Here is a 24,579-nt window from a genome sequence, read left to right as displayed (position 1 = left end):
TTGCTGACCTTACTGTTGGTGGCAGGAGTCTTTTTGCTTGAATATATTTACTGTTGTGCAGCCATTGCTGGCGTAACTGTAGAGGTGGAGCTTAGGGGATGTAATAATGATATCATCTCCATAAAGTGCCATTGATGCCTGTGCAACCATTGTCATTCTCAGCTGTTAGCCCAAGTTGAAGAAGAGCTGTGGCTGAGACCAGGATACAGTTCAGTGGCATGTTTAATGCTGGTGTAGTCATGTGCCTTCCTTCACTTGCACAACCTTGTCTTCTCCTTACTGCCTTCTAATTTTTTTTTCTTGATCTAGATGAATATCTTGGAGAGTATACTTTGTAGAGAGCAGTAGTTAATGTTATTTAGCAATGATTGTTGCCTAATTAAGATTTGTTTCTCAGTATCTCTACGAAATACAAGCAGTACAAGCAGCTGAAGACCATTTTCTAAGTTTCTACTTAAAACTTTCTTTCTTTCTTTCCTTTCTTTTTTTTCTTTGTGCTGTCTTTCGTCTTTCTGTCTTCCTGTCTTTCTGCCTGCCTGCTTTCTTCCTTCCTCCTTCCCTCCCTTTCCTTCCTTCCTCCCTTTCCTTCTTATCCATTACTGGTTTGAACTCAAGGCTTGCACTTGCTAGCACTGGTACTCTGCTGCTAAGCCATGCTTCTAGCCCTTTTTGCACTGGTTATTCTCAGAATTTCATTTTTTGCCTGAGCCCATACCTAAACGTAGGACCTCTTATCTTACACTTCTTTGTATAACTGGAATGACAGGTGTGTCAATCCCCCCCCCCAACACACACACACACACACACACACACACACCTTCTTCCATCGAAATGGAGTTTTGTGAACTTTTTTGCATGGGCTAGCCTGGAACTCTTCCAGATCTCAGCCTTCTAGAGCTTAGCTGAGATCACAGGTGCATGCCATTGTACCCAGCTACTAGTTGTGATAGGGTCTTGCAAACTTTGCCCAGGCTGGCCTCTACTTTGGTCCTCCCAATCTCAGCTTCCCAAGTAGCTAGAATTGGAGGCATAAACCACCATGTCAAACTTTAAACTTCTTGAAAGCTAAACACATTTTCTCCAAAAGGATGGTTTAAGCCACAGACTTTGTATGACAAGGAATTTTTTTTAAACTTTCTGGTTTCATGTTTCCAGATTTCTTCAGCAATGATATCTAGCTTGTAGAAAAGAGATATTAAGCCAGTTATTTATGAGCATTCATGTCTATCTCTAAGAAATGACAAGTGCCTTCTGGTTGAAGGTAGTATAAGGGCACAGGAGTATTTCAGGAAACCCAAGGGCTGGATTGGTCTTGGGCCTCTGGAAGCAAATAGGAACCAAAATGCACAGACAGAAAAAGTACAAGGAAGTACTTTGTCTCTATTTCCTCTTTCTCTTTGAATACTAAATTCCTTCACTTCACAGATGTATTTTCATATAATGATACAATATTTCTGCTGCTTAGCACACAGATTTATATATTACCATTCCCATCGCATAAAAAGATTGTCATGTTCTACATTCCTATAGGGAAGGGTTTAATTTAGGACAGGTGACCACCCTGACATCTGTAGCCAAGAGGAGGTATCTGTACAAATACAGATACAGAGAGCTTAGCTTTAAAGAACAGGAGGTAATTGCAGCTTTTGGCCTGAAGTTTCTTTGTGTGGATTTAAAATCATTCATAGTTCCCATCCAGGGAAATGAGATGAGACTTATGCTAAAATTATATATTTTTAAGAATTCTTATTTAGAGCAAAACCATTAGTTTTGTATGTTGTAGTTTTATACTCTCATTGCTAATATATATGGCAGCTTACAGCATGTTTCAATTTAGTTAAGATAGCTATAAACAGAGCCTTAAATAACCATCTGGTATTGAGATTAGTGCTTATCTGACCCAATCAGAACAGGTGGCTATGCAAACTCTTTATTTAAAAAAAAAAAAAAAGGTCAGGGCGCTGGTGGTTCACACCTGTAATCCTAGCTACCCAGGAGGCTGAGATCTGAGGATCACGGTTCAAAGCCAGCCTGGGCAGGAAAGTCTGTGGGACTCTTACCTCCAATAAACCACTCAGAAAACCGGAAGTGGTGCTATGGCTCAAGTGATAGAGCACGTGCCTTGAACTGAAGAGCTGAGGGACAGCGCCCAGGCCCAGAGTTCAAGCCCCATGACTGACAAAAAACAAAACAAAACAGTCCAGGAGTGTCAGGCACTGGTGGCTCACATCAGTAATCCTAACTACTTAGGAGGCTGAGATCTGAGGATCATGTTTCAGAGCCAGCTAGGCAGGAAAGTCCATGAGACTCTGATCTCCAATTAACCACTAGAAAACTGGAAGTAGAGCAGAGCTGTGGCTCAAAGTGGTGGAGCACTAGCCTTGAGTGAAAAGCTCAGGGACAGTGCTCAAGCCCTGAGTCCAAGCCCCATGACCAGCAAAAAAAAAAAAAAAAAAATTCTAGGAAGCTGAATGTGGTGGTTCAAGCCTATAATCCTAGCTGTTCAGGAGGCTGAGATCTAAGGATCACAGTTTGAAGCCTGCCGGGGCAGGAAAGTCCATGAGACTCTGATCTCCAGTTAACTATCCAAAAAAGTTGTGAAGTTAAGCTATGGCTCAACTGGTAGAGTGCTAGCATTAAGCAAAAAAGCTTAGGAACAGTGCCCAGGTGTTCAAGCCCCAGGAATGACACCAAAAAAAAAAAGGAAAAAGAAAAGACAAAAGAAATTTGCAACCATTTTGCAGTGACCCATCCAAATATTCTTGTAAAACCATTCTTTGACTTAGAAAACAGTAGACCTTTATAGTTGTAGGAGCCTAATACTGAATTATTGACCCCATAAAGATCTACTCCAGGGCTAGGAAGGTGGCTCAGTGGTAGAGCGCTTGCCTTGCATGCTTGAGGCCCTGGTTCAATTCCTCAGCACCACATAAGCAGGGGAAAAAAAAGCCGGAAGTGGCGCTGTGGCTCAAATGGTAGAGCGCTCGCCTTGAGCTGAAGAGCTGAGGGACAGTGCCTAGGCCCAGAGTTCAGGCCCCACGACCGGACCCCTCCAACCCCCCAAAAAGTCTGCTCCATCTGAGTCCAAATATAATGAGGACTTTTGCTATTCCTCAGCAATGGTGTAGAAATAAGTTCCATAACCCTGGAACATTTTGCTTCATGATGGCTGCCTTCCACTTTGTTCCTTCAGTGCCTTCTTACCTAGCTGTGTGGTTATGGGATAGTTTCCCAGATTCCTCAGGTCTCAACTGCTAAATCTCAAACAAATAAACATCTCTGTCCTCTTTTAAAGACTTGTAGCAAAGATCTTTGCCTTCTGCTTTACTGCCACTGCCTCATAGTGCTGTTTATCCACATTCTATACATGGGAAAATAGCACTCTTAAGAGACGACCTTAAATTAGTTCTGAAACACAGTGGGTTGTAAATAATGACTAAGCCAGGAGCACAGTTTCTGCTTTCTGATTCTCTGTCTGGTGCTCTTTGTACATAACTCTGTGAGTTGAAAAAGAATCAGAGTAGAATGTCTTGTCTCTGGAGCCCAGGAAAGCTTTTCCTAATCCCTTCAGTGCCTCCATCTAGGATGCCACGCTGTAAGAAAACTCAGGCCTTTGCACACTTCTGCAGCCTCAGCCTGCCTCTTAGTTCTTTTGTTTTTCTGTAATTTACTCTAGATCTCTTTCAAATTACTTATAAGAAGGGTAAAATATTCATTTACCCTTTTTGAATAAAAATTTATTAAGTGCCTTCTACCAGCCCATTACACTTCTCTTGGGCTCAGATTCAAAGTTTGTTGGGCTTAACTTGAAAATTCAAAGTGGTGGTTATTTGCAAAATACAGCAAGAGGAGAGTCATACCACTCACAAGATCACCATCATGTGAGGTTAGTTATGAGCAGTGGCATTTCCCAACTAGGTCTCTTTGAGGAAGGAAATGTGGATACTAATGATAGCTATCAAGTGCTTGAGTGCCAAGCATTATACTAGATATGTTTTATCTTCATTGTCTTGTTTAAACCACACAACAGTTTATAGATTAGTAAGCTTAAATTTAGACAACAATGGTTAATATTTGAGTCATTTACAAGATGCTTTATTTAATGTGTTATATAAATCTTGCTTAGTTCTCATAACAGTTCTATGCTGTTGATGATCATAATGATGATGATTACTATTCTGAGTGCTGGGGATAGAACCCAAAACCTTGTACGTGCTAGGCAAACACTTCCATTGAGCTAATTACTCCATTTTACTCCAGCCTTACTTAATCTCCATTTTAAAGATGAGTAAATGGAGAGAACATGAGGTTAATTGTATAATGTAGTTAAATTTAGTGATGATCCATACAAGCACATACTTCAAAGACAACATCAAATTTCCTTTGAATGTCAGCCTCATAGTCGACTTCAGAAACTGTCCAGGGATGAGATCATACCTGAGGCTGTGTGTCAAGGCTCAGTGCCTGTCTGCTTCTTGCTCATCCTAGGACTGTAGCCACCAGGAGTGTCAGTGCTTTTATGGCCATGTTTTGTAACAGACTGATATCAGGCATTCTATGGAGAGCTTCATGTACACTCATTTTGACCCAAACAGTATGAACCTACAACTATATTTTTTCTGTCTTCTGTCACTTATCTATTCTGTGATATCCAGAAAGCTACGTTCTTCAAGTTTAAATTTGAACCAGTGTTCTGCATTTAAAAGCCCAAGTTAAAATGGATTGCGAGTCTTTTTGGTTTTAAATCTAGGATAGAACAAAGGTCACTGTAGCAATCAGGGCATGTATGTGGTACACAAAAAGTGTATTTTTAAATGGAAAGGCAAGCTATAAATACTGGGTTGAGAATAATTAGCATTTTCAGTACATTGGCATTTTCATGGCTCTAGAAGGGAAATATTACTATACTTCTCTGCTTCTTGTTGCCTTTTAAATTACCAAGTAGTTCCCTCTTCAGCCTGATTAATCCCTGATTTTTTCCATTTGTTTATTCAACAAATATTTACTGTAGGCTAGGCTTTATAGATAGAGCTTTGAATAAGACAGGCATTAAAAATGGTTTACTTCCATATGAAATCCTACAAAGGAAAGCATGAGGTGCTGCTAAGACACTAACAATTAGTAAAGGAGGGAGAAGAGTTAGAAAGGCAAGAAGACCTGGAGGAAATGGTACTTGGAAGGTTAAAGAGGAGTAGACAGGAGAGAAGGAAAGCATCCACACAGAGGGAACAGTACGTATGAAAGACATGAGGAGGGACAGAACTTGGTTCGTTTTGAGAACTAAAAAGTAGTCTGATACAGGAAAGTATATCCATGGAGAAAAGAACCACATGTTGATGGAAGAAGCTCTTCTGCTTTTTGAAAAGTCAAAGCCAGCCCTGGGGCAAAGAAATCTGTGAGACTCTCATCTCCAACTAGCCACCAGAAAACCAGCAGTAGAGCTGTGGCTCAAAGTGATAGAATGATACCCTAGAGAGAGAGAGAGAAAAAAAAAAGCTCAGGTACAGTACCCAGGCCCTGAGTTCAAGCCCCACTTCCGACGAAAAAGAAAAAAAATAGTATCAGCTTTAACAATTGACAAGCGTGGAAACCGGTACTTCTGCTGACCCATAGTATAAGCTTGCAGTAACTATAATTCAGGGAAGGTGCTGTGGTTGAAGGACAGTGGCTGGGGCTAAGGGGAGCCGTGGGAGGTGAAGGGACTTCCAGGTAACTTTGGTTCTGGGGGCTCTATCTCCATAGGATTGAAGACAATCGTGGGTGCCCTTATTCAATCTGTGAAGAAGCTGTCGGATGTGATGATCCTGACAGTGTTCTGCCTGAGTGTTTTTGCCCTGATTGGACTGCAGCTGTTCATGGGGAACCTGCGAAACAAGTGTGTCGTGTGGCCTATAAACTTCAACGAGAGCTATCTTGAAAATGGCACCAAGGGCTTTGACTGGGAAGAATATATCAACAATAAAAGTAGGTGGCTCCTCCCCTGCAAGAGGAAAAGCTTGTCCCTAATTCATGTGGTCAGAAGCAACCACTGGGCTTCAAAAGTAGATAGGCCTAGAGTGGAATGGCAATACTGCCAGAAGATTTGTGAAGACATTCTCTTTTCTTACAGCAGGATTGTGTTGGGAAGCCCTCAAATATCACACTCTCTCATTTCTACCCCTCCATAGTCAAATAAAATCTTAGAGCTCTTTCACATATACCCTGAACTTTTGCTTTAACATTTAAGCTTGGAAACTTGATATAAATTCTTTCCTTTATTGTGACACTTTAGCTCTTTAAAAATTTTGTTCAGAATATGCCTATGGAATACAAGCTTGCTTAATACTGGTAAGACCTTTGTAATTTATCTAGCCTAGGAAGTCAGGCAGTCTCCAAGGCACCAGTTGCTCCTATTACAGTTAATGCATTCTTAATCATTTTATTTAAAGAACTAAAGTTTTAACGAGGAAAAATTGATGCGGTGATATTTCTATTAACTAATATAAAAGCAACATTGCCATTCATAACTCCTGAGAAATAAAGTCAGTTTCATAGCCATAAGAAAATACTGCAAAGAAGATTTCAGAGATGCTGCCTTCTAATTAAAAATATGACATGGTAACTAGTGATCACTGAGGAGGCCTAGAATATTTTGATAAAATTAGGGTATAAGGATAGAAGATTAATGTTATCTAAAGGGATGATGAACTCATCAACTTTGATTCAAGTGTCAGAATCTGATGTAGAGAGCAGAAGTACTGGTGGAAGTCAGGTGCCTGTAAAAAGAGCATTACGGCCAGGCCCCCGTGGCTCACGTCTGTAATCCAGCTACTCAGGAGGCTGAGATCTGAAGATCGTGGTTCAAAGGCAGCCCAGGCAGGAAACTCCGTGAGACTCTTATCTCCAATAAACCACTCAGAAAACTGGAAGTGGCACTGTGGCTCAAGTGGTAGAGCATTAGCCTTGAGCTGAAGAGCTGAGGGACAGCACCCAGGCCCAGAGTTTAAGCCCCACGACTGACAAAAAAAAAAAAAAAGAGAGAAGAAAGAAAAAGAAAAAAAGAAAGCATTACATCAAGGGCCTTAGTGCAGCACTTTTAGTTTGTAAGTATCTATAGACAAGTCATTAATGAGAAGGAATTCTCATCAGCTTTCACTGCTGTTGGAAAGATTCATATGAGCTTAAATCAATAGCTGTTTCTGCTAGGGCAAGTTAGGAACAGTGTAACCTTATTCTCCCATTCACTTAAATCTACCTATTCATTTCCTGTCTTTTCATACTCTTCTAGCAAATTTTTACATAGTTCCTGGCATGCTGGAACCTTTACTCTGTGGGAACAGTTCTGATGCTGGGTAAGTAGCTCACCTAATTTTACTCACCTTCCTTAAAATAATGTGCCTATTATTAGTTGGGTCAAAATGGACAATATTTTCACATTTCTTTGTACTCATATAATGGACTGTACAAATGGGTCTGACCTATTGCTTGACTCAGATTCTCTTTCTGTTTCATATTCATCTATTCAAAGTTGACATTTCACTAATGGTGATTGTACCTGTAGTCTAAAGCTGAATCAAAGATATAAAAGGATAAGGAAAAAAAATGTAACACTAAATAGCTTACAGATTTACATACTCCATTCTATCTTAGCATATAAAACAAGGTCATACTTTTTATGATAGTTTAGAATCCAAGGATGACCCAGAAATGTGCTAGACCTAACAGCATAGGGGTAGAAATCACATAACAACCTAAGATTTGAGAGCTAGTTCTGCTGCTCCTGGTTTTAAAACCTTTGCCAAGGCATTTAACCTTTCTGAGTCTGTTTCTTTTATCCATGAAATAAACGTAAGTCAGGCTTTCTCTTCCTCACAGTTACTGTAAAGAGCCAATTTGATAATATATATGAAGTTCATTGTAAATAGCTGTTGATTGGTCTTTATGTAGACTATTTTGGTCCTCAGAACCAATATATTGGTCATTATTCCAAGTATATTATCATTACTTAAAAGTATATTAAAACTGAGGACCAGATCCATTTTAGTGGTATTGGGGCTTAAACTCAGAGCCTTGCACTTGCTAGACAGGCAATCTATCTCTTGAGCCACAATTCCAGCCCAGAACTGGCATTTATTAATGATCATGACAACTAAAAGTCCATTTAAATTACATACTGAAGAAGGAAAGCAATTATCAGGTGGGTCCAAAAGCAGAAGTGGTAATAACTTAAGGGATGCCTACATCCCCAGCTTGTCACAGTGAGTGTTAAAAGAACAGAAATAACCAAGAAGAACTTTTGAGGTATTTATCATTTGGGATAGAAGCTATAATGAATTCAGTTGATTTGTAAATTGATATATATGGTTCTCATATTTTATCATGCATAAAATTACTTAGCATATCTCTTTAAAATATGGCTTTGTAGATTTTCACTATCCAAAACTTTCATTGCCTGGGTTTTGAGTAGAACATGGGACTCTTTTTTGTTGTTGTTGTTGGTCATGGGGCTTGTACTCAGGGCCTGGACGCTATCCCTGTGTGCTTTTTTGCTCAAGGCTAGTGTTCTATCACTTTGAGCCACAGCTCCACTCCTGGTTTTTAGGTGATAATTGGAGATTAGAATCTTACAGCCTTTCCTGCCAGAGGTGTCTTTGAACTACAATCCTCAGATCCCAGCCTCCAAACCAGCTAGGATTACAGGTGTGGGCCACCCGTGCCCAGCCTAGGACTCTGCATTTTTAAGGGATATGCCAAGTGATTCTGAGTCTAGGCTCTCTGTAGAAATTGTCTGATTACTTTCCACCTAATTCCTACTTCCTATCTAATTTGTTGGCTGCCTCTGTAGATGGCTGTTTACTATCTCCAAAGTCATGGAGTAGGTGAATTTATTTTGTTTATTTTCTTCAAGAGCATGACTTGGTGAAATTACAGAGAAAACTCTGCATTTCCCTTTCTTTCTTCAGGCAATGTCCAGAGGGATACCAGTGTATGAAAGCAGGAAGGAATCCTAATTATGGTTACACAAGCTTTGACACTTTTAGCTGGGCCTTCCTGGCATTATTTCGCCTTATGACCCAGGACTATTGGGAAAATTTGTATCAGTTGGTAAGTATCTACTCTTTTTCTTTGGTGATAGAGTAGACAAGAAGTTATTTGTGGGTTGGGGATATCCTGTGTGAAAGACTGTTAATGAGGACTTTAAGCAGAATATGAGGAGTGGTGTTTTCTACAGACAACTAGTTTATGATATTAAGTGAAGACTCAGTGCTCAGCCACATACAGAAGTAGAAGCTTGCAGCCTTGCCAGCCTCTGCTTGGCCTGAAAATATGCTGTTCATTACTACTTTCTCTTGTTTCACCATCAGCGGCATTTCTCCTTTAGGGAATCAGTTTAAGAAATATTAGACCTTGTTTGTGCATGGCACTATGTTAGACATAAAGATGGAATTTCTATCCACAAGGACCTTGATGTCTAATGTATCAGCATTTGAGAGTTGTAGCACATTTGGACTTGTTCAAACAGGTTGTACAGGCAAAAATAAAGTCAGTATCTTTCTCAGGCTGCATTGAAGATTCTGGCACAAAGTTTAATTTTGCTGGCTATGATGGAGAAGTTAGTGTAGATTGCTAAAGCTCTTCCAATTGAGAAAGCCCATCACAATTTATTGTTTCTACTTGACCCTGGTATTTGGTGATGCTGGTTAGTTTGAGAATAAAAATGCTCCCCCTACCCCAATATATGAGGGAACCTCTTTAAGGAAAGCTTTTGCTCCTATGTTTATGTCAGCTTGGAGTTCTCAAAGGTTGGATTCTTGCATATGAAATATCTAAATAGTTTTATTGAAAGAATAAAGATGAAAACCTCATAAGCAGACGGTATATACATAACCTAAAATCTAACTGTTCTGTGATGTTCATTTATTCACTTTTAGTGAAAGAAATAGGACTGTTTCCTTTTTTGCCCTTCCCACTATCCTTTATTGTTGGGTATCACTTAAGATGGAGACTTCCTGACCTGATCCCAAAGATGAAATTTATTAATATTCTTTGAGAACCAGTAGATTGAGTTGTATTTGCTTTTTCCTTGCACTCATTTTAGAACCAGCTGGTGATGAAGTCAAATATAATTCTTAGCCCAAAGCTTTTTTTCATTTTTAAAGACATTTTTCTATGAAGAAGTAGGTAGGGAATATTTGGAAATGGAAGGAGGTATTTTCCTCCCTCAGTGGATGGGACATACTGTTGCTACTTAGTGTGAGTTAGCATAAGGGATCCCATTAACTCCTAGAGATGCTCACTGTTTGACAGTATGTGCTACCTATTCAGATTGTAAGCAGTGTCTCAACAGAGGAGCTAGGCCCACAGGTGTTTCAGCCTGCTTCATTTGATACAAGTGACTTACTAAATGGTCTTTGTCTTTGTAGACCTTACGAGCAGCTGGAAAAACATACATGATCTTCTTTGTCTTGGTCATCTTTGTGGGCTCCTTCTATCTGGTGAACTTGATCTTGGCTGTGGTGGCCATGGCTTATGAAGAACAGAATCAGGCAACACTGGAGGAGGCAGAACAAAAAGAGGCTGAGTTCAAAGCAATGTTGGAGCAACTTAAGAAGCAACAGGAAGAAGCACAGGTTGGTGATTAATTCTTTGCAACAGGCCTTCCTCCCAAATCAAGTGACTAAAGCTCCGTCTAATTGCCATTGCTGAGATTCAGCTCTTCAGTTGTAGGAAGACTAGAAAGGAAAAAGAGACCAGTGTAGTTTATATATTACTTCATCTTTTATTTGTTTGGTTGCCTATTTTGGTATTGGAAACTGAGCATGCACTCTACCACTGAGCTATACTCCAAGCCCCAAACATGGTCTTATTATTTTGGTGGTGGTGGTGGTCTTGGGGCCTGAACTCTAGGCCTGGGCGCAGTCCCTCACCTCTTCAGCTCAAGGCTAGTGCTCTACCACTTGAGCCACAGCACCACTTCCAGCTTTTTCTGCTTATATGGTGCTGAGGAATTGAACCCAGGGCCTCATGCATGCAAGCCAATCACTCTACCACTGAGCTACCTTCCTAGCCCCTCCAAACATGGTCTTTTTTGGTCATACAGTATTATTTCTAATTAAAGAAGATATAGGGAAAATATTAAAGTAACATTTTTTGCCAGTCTTGGGCTTGAACTCAGGGCCTGTCCCTGAGCTTCTTTTGCTCAAGTCTAGCACTTTACCCCTTGAGCCACAGCACCACTTCCAGCTTTTTTCTGTGTAGGTAGTATTGAGCAATCGAACCCAGGGCTTTGTGCATACTAGGCAAGCACTCTCCCACTGAGCCACAAAGTAAAATTTAAAAATAAATTTGTGATTCCATTATTCTAATGCTTAACCTTTTAATATTTATCCAAATATACATGCTTTTTTTTTAACATTGTTGGCCTCAACATATAGAATGTGGGGGGGGGGGGTTGTTCGTGTGTGTGTGTGTGTGTTTGTGCGCGTGCGCGAGCGCGCGCGTGCACGCTCTAGTTCTGGAGCTTGAACTTAGGGCCTGTCTCTGAGCTTGTTTTTGCTCAAAGCTAGTTGATCACCATTTCCAGCTTTTTGGTAATTAGTTGGAGATAAGAGTCGCACAGACTTTTCTGCCTGGGATGGCTTTGAACTGTGATTCTCAGATCTCAACCTCATGAATAGTGAGGACTACAGGCACAAGCCACTGACATCCAACCAGAATGTAGTACCTTAGCTTTCATTTCCAAGGTTGCTCAGAAAGGTTCTTTTGGTACCCACAGGATAGCTAGGTACCTAACTGAAATACCCAGAAGGGTACATCAAAGTGCTCACCACTGGTTCTTCTCTAATCACTTAGGATTATGTTCACCTAGAAAAAGGAGGCCTGGCCTGGCCATGGCCTCCTCAGTCAGGGATGCTCTGCCTTTCTGTCTATGGAAATGAAATGTTCCTTACTAATTGAATGTCTTGGGTGGCCTCTGATAAGGCTTGTGACCGCTTTGTTTCTATGGATCCTTTCCTAGGCTGCTGCAATGGCTACATCTGCAGGCACCGTCTCAGAAGATGCCATTGAGGAAGAAGGTGAAGATGGCGTTGGCTCTCCACGGAGTTCTTCTGAAATTTCTAAGCTCAGTTCAAAGAGTGCCAAGGAAAGACGTAACAGGAGAAAGAAGAGGAAGCAAAAGGAACTCTCTGAAGGGGAGGAGAAAGGGGATCCCGAGAAGGTGTTTAAGTCAGAATCAGAAGACGGTATGAGAAAGAAGGGTTTTCGACTGCCAGACAACAGAATCGGGAGGAAATTTTCCATCATGAATCAGGTAAACTCCTTACAAGTAAGTGTAAGATCTCACCCAATTTTTTTTCCCCTTTTGACCTTAGAAGTCCCAGACCTATCCCTGACCTCAATCCTTCCTCTCTGTGTGCCACATTGCCCTCCTTCAGGAGGAAGCACTACTAGAGGTTGGGAACTTTCTCTTCTCTAGTCCTACCACCCCTCTGCTGATGCAAAAGGCAGCCCTAGCACACTATCATCACCTTAGGCAGACTTGCTTCTCACTAACACCTATGTCACACCAGCAAGCCTTATGTGAGCTCTGAAATATCAGGAAGAACTTTTCTCCTCTCAGCAGCCAAATATCAGACGTTTCTCTCTTTAATAATTGCATATAACTGTGGGCAATGATAGGAGTTGTGAAACTCTTCAGGATATCCTATTTAAGCATGGAAAGTTCTAGTAATTAATTGTGCTAAATATATAGTATATTGTGCTGATAAGTATAGTATATCGCAAGCCTACAGTTTTGCCCAACCTCCATAAATGAGGAAGCTGAGATAAACCAAGTGGAGAGAACTTACAGATAAACATTTTGCATTCCATTTCTATAACTACCATCACATGATAGACTCTTTGGATTTTAAAGATCACCACAGATATTCAATTCTTAAGCCACTTAACCACCCATTTTAAAGAATCCTAGAAAGGTATAGAATAAGTATAAAATACATTACAGTTATTGCAAATGGCAATGTGTGCAGTCTTTTGTTTTTTTCCAGAGATAATTCATTTTGCCTCTTATTTTCATTTTTTGCCTCAATTCAGCCTTTAGCTAATTCTGTTCATATTATCATAGTAAAATATTTCCTGTCCATCCCTTTCTTTTTATTCCTAGTAACCTTATTTTAGTTTGTTGTTTTTGTTTTCTACCGTAGCCATCCTCTACAATTTTGTTTTCTATAGTCTTTCACCCTCTCCTTCAATGTTTTTATGTTGTCTGTAGAGTACCCGTGAAATGTTAACTCTCATTATTCATGTATTAAGCATTTATGGAGTGAAATACATAAATAAATAAATAAGCATCTAGTCAGGCACCAGAAGCTCACACTTGTAATCCTCGCTAAAAAACTGGAAGTGCACTGTGGTTCAAGTGGTAAAGTGCTAGACTGAGCCCAAAGAGGCTCAGGGACAGTGCCCAGGCTGAGTTCAAGTCTTACAACTAACTTCCTGCCCCCCCCCTCAAAAAAAATAGGCCTGTAATGCTAACTATTTGAGTGGGAGGCTGAGATTTGGAAGGTCTTGGTTCAAAGGCAGCCCAGCAGGAAAGTTCAAAAACCTTCTTTTCAATCCACAACTGGGTTCAGTGGTTCTGAACCCAGGTACATGGGGGGCTGAGATTAGGAGGATTGAGATTCCAAACCAGTCTTTAGCAGAAAAGCTCAAGAGACTCTTGTTTCCACAGGGGGAAAGATGTAACCAAAACAAAAAGGCTGAGGCATGGATCAGGTAGAAGAGTACCTTCCTAACAAGTATAAGGCCTTGAGTACAAAATCCAGTACCACCAAAAAGAAAGAGAAGAACACAAGTGAGAGAGAACATAGATGAGAGAGGGAGGGAGGAAGAGAGAGGGGAGGGAGAAAAAGAGAACAGACCAAGAGTCTGTGAATCTATGAGTAGAAAGTTTGGAGAAAACAGGTCATGAGATTAGAATTGCAAACGCTCATTGGATTTCACAACATTAAAGTTGTTGAGGCCTTTGAAGTCATGCTTCAATCCAGAAAGAAGAAGAATATCAAATAGTGGAGACAGTGAAAGTAGACATCTCATTCAAGCTTCTTTTAAAGACTGTGAATGAAAATAAACAGACAGAAAGGAAGGACAGAAAGAAAGGTGGGGTTAGAAAGTAGAGTAGCCAGGCACCGGTGGCTCAGGCCTGTAAACCTAGCTACTCAGGAGGCTGAGATCTAAGGATCATGGTTCAAAGCCAGCCTGGGCAGGAAAGTCTGTAAGACTCTTATCTCCAAAAAACTATAAAAAAAAAAAAAAGCCAGAAGTGGAGCTATCATTCAAATGGTAGAGTGCTAGCCTTAAGCAAAAGAAGCTAAAGGACAGCACCTAGACCCTAAGTTCAAACCCCAGGACCAACACACACAAAAAAAAAACAGGAAGATGGGGGAATGATATAATCGTTAACAGTCAAGGAGCACCTCATATCATGAAACCTCAGAAAAAATTAAATTAAATTAAATTAAAATGAAACAGATACATTTGTAGAAAGCAAAATGTAGAGAATTAAAAATCTTAATTGAAGGGAATTAGAGGTTGAAATTGAGGGTTTATACAACTCTTTATTGAAGAGATACTGTCAGGGCTCAAGGGGTAAAGAGCCTACTTAGCAAGCACAAAGTCCTGAGTTGAACCTGGTACTGCCTGAAAAGAAAATGATGACAATTCAAAGTAGTTAAGAAAACTGGGTAGGGGGCTGGGAAGGTGGCTCAGTGGTAGAGCACTTGCCTTGCACGCATGAGGCCCTGGGTTCAATTCCTCAGCACCACATAAGCAAAGAGAAAAAAGCCAGAAGTGGCGCTGTGGCTTAAGTGGTAGAGCGCTAGCCTTGAGCTAAAGAGCTGAGGGACAGCACCCAGGCCCAGAGTTCATGCCCCACGACCGGACCCCCCCCCCCCAAAAAAAAAAAGAAAAGAAAACTGGGCAGGATCCTGTTGGTTCATGCCTATAATTCTAACCACTTAAGAGGCTGAGATCTGAGGATCAAGGCTCAAAGCTAGCCTGGGCAGGAAAAATCCATGAGACCCACTAAACCAGCTAAAAGCTGGAAGTAGAGCTGTAGTTCAAGTGGTAGAGTGCTAGCCTTGAGCAAAATAGCTAAGGGACAGTGCCTAGGCCCTGAGTTCAAGCCCCAGTACTAGCACAAAAAGAAAGGAGGAGGAGGAGGAGGAGTAGAAGGAGGAAGGAATTCCCCTAAACAGATTCTATTTGCAAATGAAGTCCTAATTTTAGTGTAGATTTCATAGTATTTCCCTCCCCCAATATGGACACACCCTACCTTTTCAGTATCTAGTCCTTAGTCTCCATTAAGTACTGCGTGTATAACCCAGACTGAACTACCAGCTGTTTATCATCTGTGATGTTTGTTTTCTTCTCTCTGTAATGCGCTCCAGATATGCTCCTAAGATACCCTGTTTTCCCATCTCTGATTGTCCATGTCATAGTTATTCCTCACATTATTCTTTTCAGAAACCTTTCCTTACCCCTCCCTAATTGGAAATTTTGTACCTCTTTGTGAACTCAGAACCTTTAACTTAATAGGCATGAGTTCTACTTCTTAAATGCATGCTCCAAACCTTTTTTGCACTTGTTATTTTGAGATGGGGGTCACACTTTCCCCCCAGGTCCACTCTTGAATCTCTGTTCTACTGTTTTATACTTCTTGATCTAGCTAGGGTAACAGGCACGTGCCACCACACTCTTATTGAGATAGATCTGTCAGACTTTTCTGCCCAGCTAGCCTAGAACCACTATCCTTAGCCTCCTATATAGCTAGGATGGCAGATATGGTATGGTATGGATTGGGAAGGGATCTGCACTGGTCTTGAACCCTGACCCTCCTGATCTCAGCCTCCTGAGCAGTTAGGATTATAGATGAACACCAGTGTGCCCAGCATATGTATTCTCCGTTTGTTCCTTTTTATTGTATGTGTATTCTGTATACATACAGACTTACTGCTCATTTCCTTTCCTCTCATAAAACCTTACAGTCTGCTTTTTTGCACATAGCCATCATTCAGTTATTGTTGGACTTTCAGAATTCTGACTTAACTACTTCTAGGACTTCTTTATGGTCTGGAACCATCTCTGTCTCACCTTCATATCACCTTTCTCCTCATTCCACTTCTTTTGGGGAAAAGTGTTGATTGCAGCTTTATTGTAATCTTATCCTTGTCTTGAGAGCCATCACTGAGCTCCTTAATGAATGCATTAGTGATGGTAGCACTAGCTATTGAATAGTCTCTGATTAATCCATAAGCTTTAGCACAGAGTCACATTGATTGCTCCCTAGCTCAAAAAATAAAACTGGGCTTCAGAGATGTCCTGCTTTGCATACAAATGTTCAGTTCCTCTAATTTCTCCATTTGAAAAAACACTATAGATTCCCAGAGGCCATGGCTGACTGCCAAGATTTACTTAGATGTCCCACATGGTAGTGGTGTTCTTCATCCCAGGACTCTCCTCCAGTTTCTTTGATTTTATTTGAAAGAATGAATTGGGAAAGTGTAGCCTAGAGATAGGATCTCACTTTTTTCCCAGGCACACACCAGGAACACTAGCCTATTTGACACTTTTCAGTATCACTGGGATGAGAGGTACTTGTCAGGTAACAAAGATTTACTAATTTATTCAAGATTATGTAGCTAATAGGGGTTAGAGCTAAAATTCAACCCCAGCTCTGTCTATTCCAGAAGTTTTTCTCCTAGCTACCCTTATCCTTCATTTGCACACATACATGGTCATATCTTGTGTAGGCTTAAGAATGAATGTGGCTTTGTTTTCCCACAGCACAATTCAAATGTGTCAGTTTCCTTTATGTCTCTTCTAAATCTAAATATCTCCTACCCATTTCTATATTTAGAGCAGATTGTCTTACAAACATTAAGTTGAGGCTGTTTTCCAAAGTATTTTTTTTTTTGGGTCCGGTCGTGGGGCTTGAACTCTGGGCCTGGGGGCTGTCCCTCAGCTCTTCAGCTCAAGGCTAGTGCTCTACCACTTGAGCCACAGCACCACTCCCGGCTTTTTTCTTTTTGCTTATGTGGTGCTGAGGAATTGAACCCAGGGCCTCATGCATGCAAGGCAAGTGTTCTACCACTGAGCCACCTTCCCAGAGCCCTTCTTTTCTTTTTTGTCGGTCGTGGAGCCTGAACTCTGGGCCTGGGGACTGTCACTCAGCTCTTTAGCTCAAGGCTAGCACTCTACCACTTGAGCCACAGTGCCACTTCTGGCTTTTTCTGTTTATGTGGCCCTGAGGAATCGAACCCAGGGCCTCATGCATGCAAGGCAAGCGCTCTACCACTGAGCCACCTTCCCAGCCCATCCCTCCAAAGTATTTTAATTAAGCGGCTATAGAACAACTTTTTGGTCTTAGGGTCTTTTAAATATTTAAAAACCATTGATGACTCCAAAGAAATTTCTTTTTGTTTTTGTTTTATTTCGCTTTGATTTAGTTGTTCATTTTCTGAGGTAGGGTTTAACTATATAGTCCCAGGCTGAGGCTCATGTTCCTTCTGCCTCTACCTCACAAATTCTGGGATTACAGGCTCGTACCACCATGACCAGCCCGAAGAGCTTTATTAAAATGTACATCTGCAAGCAGGTTCCAGTTGCTTATACCTAGCTACTCAGGAGACTTGAGATCTGAAGGTCACCATTCAAATCCGACCCACACAGGAAAGTCTGTGAGACTCCTATCTCCAGTATTCTTCCAAAAAAGCTGGACATGGAGCTGTGACTTGTACAGCTCTAGCCTTGAGCAAAAATAAAAAAGCACAGGAACAGCATCCAGGCCCTGAGTTCAAGCCCCAGGACTGGCACCTTAAAAAAATATGTACTTCTGCCAGGTGCCAGTGGCTCATATGTATAATCCTTTCTACTCAGAGTACTGAGATTTGAGGATCAAGGTTCAGAGCCAGCCCAGGCAAGAAAGTCTATGAGACTACAATATCCAGTTAACCACCAAAGAGTCAGAGGCAGAGCTGTGGTTAGAACACTAGTGGTAGAACACTAGCTTTGATCAAGCAAAAAAAGCTGAAGAACAGTGCCCAGGCCCTGAGTTCAAGCCTCAGGACCAGCACGCACACACACACACACACACACACACACTCTCTCTCTCTCTCTATACATATATGTGTGTGTGTATATATCCTATTATAAATTATAATTAAACTTTTAAAGTATTTAATTCTTAATTTAGTTTAAAATAGTGACAAAACATCACTAAGATTGGTATTATATTTCTTATAACAATAACTGATTTTTTTTTTTTTTGGTCAGTTGTGGAGTTTGAACTCTGGGCCTGGGAGCTGTCACTCAGCTCTTCAGCTCAAGGCAAGAGCTCTACCACTTGAGCCACAGCACCACTTCCAGTTTTCTGGTGGTTTATTGAAGATAAGAGTCTCATAGACTTTGCTGCCCTGGCTGGCTTTGAACTGTGATCCTCAGATCTCAGCCTCTTGAGTAGCTAGGATTACAGGCGTGAGCCACCAGCGCCCAGCTAATTAATAACTCATAAAAATAAATCTTTACAAAACAAAGTATTAAGGAAAGTGTTGACACAAAAATAAAAAATACACAAATAAAATTTGTTCTAAATAAAATATTTATATATTTTTTTATTTTTACTTTTTTTGCCTGTCATGGGGCTTGAACTCTGGGCCTGGGCACTGTCCCTCAGCTCTTCAGCTCAAGACTAACACTGTCCTACTTGAGTCATAGCACCCCTTCTGGTTTTCTGAGTAGTTTATTGGAGATAAGAGTCTCACAGACTTTCCTGCCCGGGCTGGCTTTGAACCGTGATCCTAGATCTCAGCCTTTTGAGTAGCTATGATTACAGGCGTGAGCCACTGGCACCAGCTTATAAAATTTTTTTTTTTTTAAGATAAGTGCTGGGGCTGGGAAGGTGGCTCAGTGGTAGAGTGCTTGCCTTGCATGCATGAAGCCCTGGGTTCAATTCCTCAGCACCATATAAGCAGAAAAAGCCAGAAGTGGTGCTGTGGCTCAAGTGTTAGAGTGCTAGCCTTGAACTGAAGAGCTGAGGTACAGCGCCCACGTCCAGAATTGAGGCCCCGTGACCAACAAAAAAGAAAAGAAAATTGCTATTGTTTATCTGTCTATAATTCTCCTTAATCAAACCTGCTCTGCAAGCATTTAATGTTAGAATATATTTTTTGGTTGAAGTATTTGAAGAAAATAGGAAGTGGCGCTGTAGCTCAAGTGGTAGAGCGCTCGCCTTGAGCTGAAGAGCTGAGGGACAGCACCCAGGCCCAGAGGTCAGGCCCCACGACCGGACCAAAAAAAAAAAGTTTTATACAGATAAATAGGAAAGGGAACTAGGTTTTTTATTTGTCAAATATAAACAACATGTTAACTTCAGCACTTGACCCAAAATGGTTGCCTTTAAAAGTTGCACAGAGTCAAATACTTCATAGAAACAGTGGAAGCAGGGGCTAGGAAGGTGGCTCAGTGGTAGAGTGCTTGCCGTGCATGCATGGGGCCCTGGGTTGGATTCCTCAGCACCACATAAGCAAAAAAGAAAAAAGCCGGAAGTGGCGCTGTGGCTCAAGTGGTAGAGCACTAGCCTTGAGCTGAAGAGCTCAAGTGAAGTGCTCAGGCCCAGAGTTCAGGCCCCACGACTGAACCAAAATAAAAAGAAAGAAAGAAACAGTGGAAGCAGAAAGCTAGAAACACCCTTAACAACCTCTACTATATAGGTATAAAACCACTTTAAGAGCGTGTCATTCAACATGGAACTCTGTAACGGGGGTAACAATGTTTTAATAACCTTTTCACATTTTAGATGGACTTCCTTGATGCTGTTCCATACTCAACAGTAGCAAATTTTTGTTAGTTAAAATGCAGACTCTCAAACTGTATCATTTAATTTCACACTCTGCTTTCATGTTTTGCACCTTAGATCTTTAATCTGTGAATCATGTGTAACATCATGCATTGATCATTTGGGGGAGAAAAAAATTTCTACCAGTGCTGGGGCTTGAACTCAGGGCCTAGACACTGCCCCTGAGCTTCCTTTTGCTCAAGGATAGCACTCTACCACTTCTGGCTTTTTCTGTTTATATTGTACTGAGGAATCAAACCCAGGGCTTCATGCATGCTAGGCAAGCTCTCTGCCACAAAGCCATATTCCCAGCTTTCATTTGGGAAATTTTTGTTCATGTGAGTTAGGGGGAATCTTCCAAATATTATATTTCTCGCCCCCAGTCTCAAAGGAAAAATCTTTAAATATTGTGAAGTTGTTAGGCCTACAGTGCCTACAGTGCTTGTAAGAGAATGAGAGTAATTGAGGCAAACAGTATCTCAATATTATCATGGAATAGTTCTGACATAGAAGCAGGTAAAAGGGCTTCACCGATGAAATGTGGTCTGAATCATCAGACCTCATTTTGAGAATCTATCAAAATGAGCTTTACTTTTTTACTTTTCCTTTACCATTTATTTAGAAAGTAAAGGTAAATGAAAAGTAAGATCAATCATGCAAATGAAGCATGTTAAACCACATTTATCAGACATCTTAGTTATTTTAAGCCTATGTATGCCCTGAACCCCAGATAATTTTTTATGGAATATGAGTTATATCCCCTCAAATCCAGAACACTCTAGAGCCATTCTCCCAAGAAATTCCTAAACCCAAGGTTTTATATGTGTATGTATAAATATACATTCATATATATATATATATATATTTTTTTTTTTTTTGGTTGCCTGTTCTGGGGCTTGAAACTCAGGGCCTGGGCTCTGTCTATGAGCTATTTAGCTCAAGGTTAGCACTTTACCACTTGAGCCACAACTTCACTTCCTGCTTTTTGGTGGATAATTGGAGATAAGAATTTCAAGAGCTTTCCTGCCTGGGCTTGCTTCAAATTTTATCCTCAGCTCTTAGTCCCCTGAGTAACTAGGAGTAGGCATGAGCCACTGATAACCTGGCTCCCAAGGCTATATATATAATATAACCATCTAAAGAGTGCTTGATTGGTAACCAGGAAGATTTTGAAAACAGAGTAAGGCCTACTCATCTTATAAAGTTGACTAAGTACCAGGAGTTAATAGAGCCATGGGTCCTGAGACACAATAGGTATTTTATGAAATAAAATTAATTTTATATTAAATAAATCAAACCTCTTTCCTTAGGTAGAGGCTAATGTACCAAGTAGTGTCAGCACCCAGCATTAGCCTCTACCTAAGGAAAGAGGTCCAGGAAAACTTGCTGTGTGAAGCAAAGTAGTGAACCACTGCAAGGGAAGCTAATTTTCAATGTGTAATCTAAGTGCATGTTAATTAAATTAAATACTGCATTGACTATATACAAAGCAGTCCAGGAGACATAAAGATGAATAGGCACAGTGGCCTTAAGGAGCATGTAGATGATTTGAAGAAAGGATACACACACACACACACACACACACGCACACACACACACACACCTGTGCGTGTGCACAGCATTGGAAGAAAAGAGCATACGCACCCTGAAAGTGTTGCTCAGTGCCAGGCGCTGGTGGCTCACGCCTGTAATCCTAGCTACTCAGGAGGCTGAGATCTGAGGATCTCGGTTCAAAGCCAGCCCGGGCAGGAGAGACCGTGAGACTCCTATCTCCAATAAAACCACCAGAAAACCGGAAGTGGCGCTGTAGCTCAAGTGGTAGAGTGCTCGCCTTGAGCTGAAGAGCTGAGGGACAGCGCCCAAGCCCAGAGTTCAAGCCCCATGACCGACCAAAAAAAAAAAGAGTCACTCAGTGTTGTAAATGGATTAAGAAAATTAAGCCCAGCATCAGTGGCTCACACCTATAATCCTACCTACTCAGGAGGCTGAGATCTGAGGCTCTTGGTTCAAAACCAGCCCAGGTAGGAACGTCTGTGAGACTCTTACCTCCAATTAACCACCAGAAAACTGGAAGTGGTGCTGTGGCTCAAGTGGTAGGGCACTAGCCTTGAGCTGAATTGCTGAGGGACAGCACTCAGGCCCAGAGATCAAGCCCCATGACCAACAAAAGAAAAGAAAAGAAAGAAAGAAGTAAGTGGTGGAGCTGTAAGTGTGGCTCAAGTGGTAGAGTGCCAGACTTTGAGCAAAAGTGTCAGACACCAAGTTCAAGTTAGTTGAGGAAGGTGAAAGAATGTTAGTAGAGGGAGAAGCAGAAGGCTGGACCATGGAGAATGCAGAGAATTACCACGGCTAGAAAAGAGTATGTACTGGCAAAGAGAAAGTAAAAGTCCTGAAGGCAAGGGTGGCTTCATGGTAAGGTATGAGAAAAAATGGTGGAAGATAAACTGAAGAGGGTGAATCAGAGCAAAGCTAGAAGAGCCTTGAATGCTACTTATACATGAAGTGATCGTGTGACTTATCAAAGACTCTTTTTGTCCTCCATACTTCCCTTCAAAGAGGTCCTTGTAGATTTTGTTCCTAAACACATTTAAGTCTGTAGCCCCCAATGTCAGTGTTCTATGTCACACTTGCTTATGAGCACATACGCACATCAAACACTCCAAAACTCCTTTTTCATAATACTTCCTTTGTCTAACCTACAGAAAGCCAGCTTTCCCCTGCAGCAATCCACTCTAGGGCCAGGTATCAGACAACTAGGTTCCACTTCTGCAGCCCAGAGAGCCTCCACAATTATTCAGATCATCTTGAACTTGTTCAAATCTTCTTCACCTGCTTCATCCATTCCTTCCTGGAAGAACCACAATAAAGTCCACAGCCCTGCCACCTGACCTCCCCTAATTCTTCTCCAAGGCTCCTTCACCACATTGTATGTCTGCTTCTTTTGGGAATTGAGTAGTGAATTCTCCCTTCAAAGGCAGACTCCCTCTCTCTGTGGATATCCATCTGTGTCCTCTGTGTGTGTGTGATTGAGTCCTATGTTAAACTCTTCATTCTCTTGCTGTGATCAGCTTCTTGGGTAGTGAGATAACGGACATGTGCCACCATAGCCAGGTTTTGTCTGCACATCTTAAGACACTATCTTCTAGCCAGCCATGTTCTTTTTTTCTTTTTTGGGCCAGTCCTGGGGTTTGAACTTTGAGCCCGGGTGCTATCCCTGAGCCTCTTTTTCCTCAAGGCTAGCAGTCTACCGCTTGAGCCACAGCTCCACTTGTAATTAATTGGAGATAAGAGTCTCACAGGCCTGGCATTGGTGGCTCACATCTGTAATCCTAGCTACTCAGGAGGCTGAGATCTGAGAATCAATTCATCGCAGCATTATTTACCATAGCCAAGATATGGAACCATCCCACATACCCCTTGGTAGATGAATGGATCAAGAAAATGTGGTACATATACATAATGGAATTCTGTGCCTCCATCAGAAAGAATAACACTGTTCCATTCATAAGTAAATGGAAAGACTTGGAAAAAGTTTTAAGTGAAGTAAGAAAAGCAGATCACATGATCTCCCTCATCTGTAAGAAATAGAATATATAGAAGGTACTCTAAACAGTGGATCTCAAGATCCCAAATGCTTAGTGCAAAGGACTATATATAATGAACCATGTTAACACGAACTCCAACTTTTGGAAAAAAGAGGCTCTCATTAGACCCTCTATATAGTTCATTCTTTTTCTCTATTGTTTTTCCCCCATGGTTTTCCTCATTTGCAATAATTAGTACATCTAGGATAATTTTATCAGATGAGCAGAAAAGCCCAAAAGCTATGCACATATGACTATATAAGATGATGCTAAGCGAAATGAACCCCAAGATATGGACACCAAGTATTCTTCTTTATTGTTGTTGTTTTTAATGTACTATGAAATGGTTTTGTCTCCTTTGTATGTTCTTCCCCCTGTGGTATATCTCCTGTTGTCACTGTACTTGATAGTAGTACCCTACATCTTGTATATGCATTTGTCCAATTTGGGGAGGGGATGGGGAATAATAAAATGCTGAAAAAAGGACACAGGATGACCCATTGCAACAATGATACCCACAAGACACTACACTGGAAATGAACTTTACAAGTTCGGGAGGGGGGGAGATGGGGAGGAATGAGGGAGGTGGGGGAGAGAAGGGATAGTGGGAGAACAACAAAGGAGGGAGTAACAATTCTGGACAAGAAATGTATACATTAACTTACTTGTGTAACTGTATCCCCTCTGTCCATCATCTATACAATAAAATAATTTTTAAAAAAGAAAGAAACCAGCCCAAGTAGAAAAGTCCCCGTGAGACTCTTATCTCCAATAAACTACTCAAAAAGCCAGAAGTGGTGCTGTGGCTCAAATATAGATCTCTGCCTTGAGCACAAAGAGGCTCAGGAACAACACCCAGTCCCAAGACATGCCAAAAAAAAAAAAAAAGAGAGAGAGAGAGACTTATGGATTTTTCTTCCCAGGGCTTGCTTCAAACCATGATCCTCAGATTTTTGCCTTTTAAGTAGGTAGGATTATAGGCATGAGCCACAAGTGCCCAGTTCAGCCACATTCTTTAGAACATTATTTTTCCCAGACTATCTGTGATAAGTGACTAGTTTCTATTTTTTCCCAATTGTTCAGGAACTGATACTATTGTAAAATACAACAATGAATTTCTAG

At 41.1% G+C, this 24,579-nt stretch overlaps 1 protein-coding gene across 3 annotated transcripts in view; it reads left to right on the top strand.

Annotated features, from left to right (window-relative positions):
* The window catches only part of Scn8a (sodium channel, voltage gated, type VIII alpha subunit), a 124,991-nt gene that overhangs the window by 37,576 nt on the left and 62,836 nt on the right, over nucleotides 1–24,579 (top strand). For all 3 annotated transcript variants that reach the window (XM_013018727.1, XM_013018726.1, XM_013018728.1), the window contains exons 6-10: nucleotides 5,743–5,964; nucleotides 7,268–7,331; nucleotides 8,943–9,084; nucleotides 10,404–10,610; nucleotides 11,999–12,292. In XM_013018727.1, the coding sequence (XP_012874181.1) occupies nucleotides 5,743–5,964; nucleotides 7,268–7,331; nucleotides 8,943–9,084; nucleotides 10,404–10,610; nucleotides 11,999–12,292 (929 nt within the window). The remainder of the gene's footprint in view (nucleotides 1–5,742; nucleotides 5,965–7,267; nucleotides 7,332–8,942; nucleotides 9,085–10,403; nucleotides 10,611–11,998; nucleotides 12,293–24,579) is intronic.

The sequence above is a fragment of the Dipodomys ordii genome, unplaced genomic scaffold, assembly GCF_000151885.1.
Source record: "Dipodomys ordii isolate 6190 unplaced genomic scaffold, Dord_2.0 Scaffold42, whole genome shotgun sequence".
Classification (NCBI taxonomy): Eukaryota; Metazoa; Chordata; class Mammalia; order Rodentia; family Heteromyidae; genus Dipodomys; species Dipodomys ordii.
The sequence above is the reverse complement of the archived record's forward strand: the minus strand, read 5'-3'. Positions and strand labels throughout refer to the sequence as shown.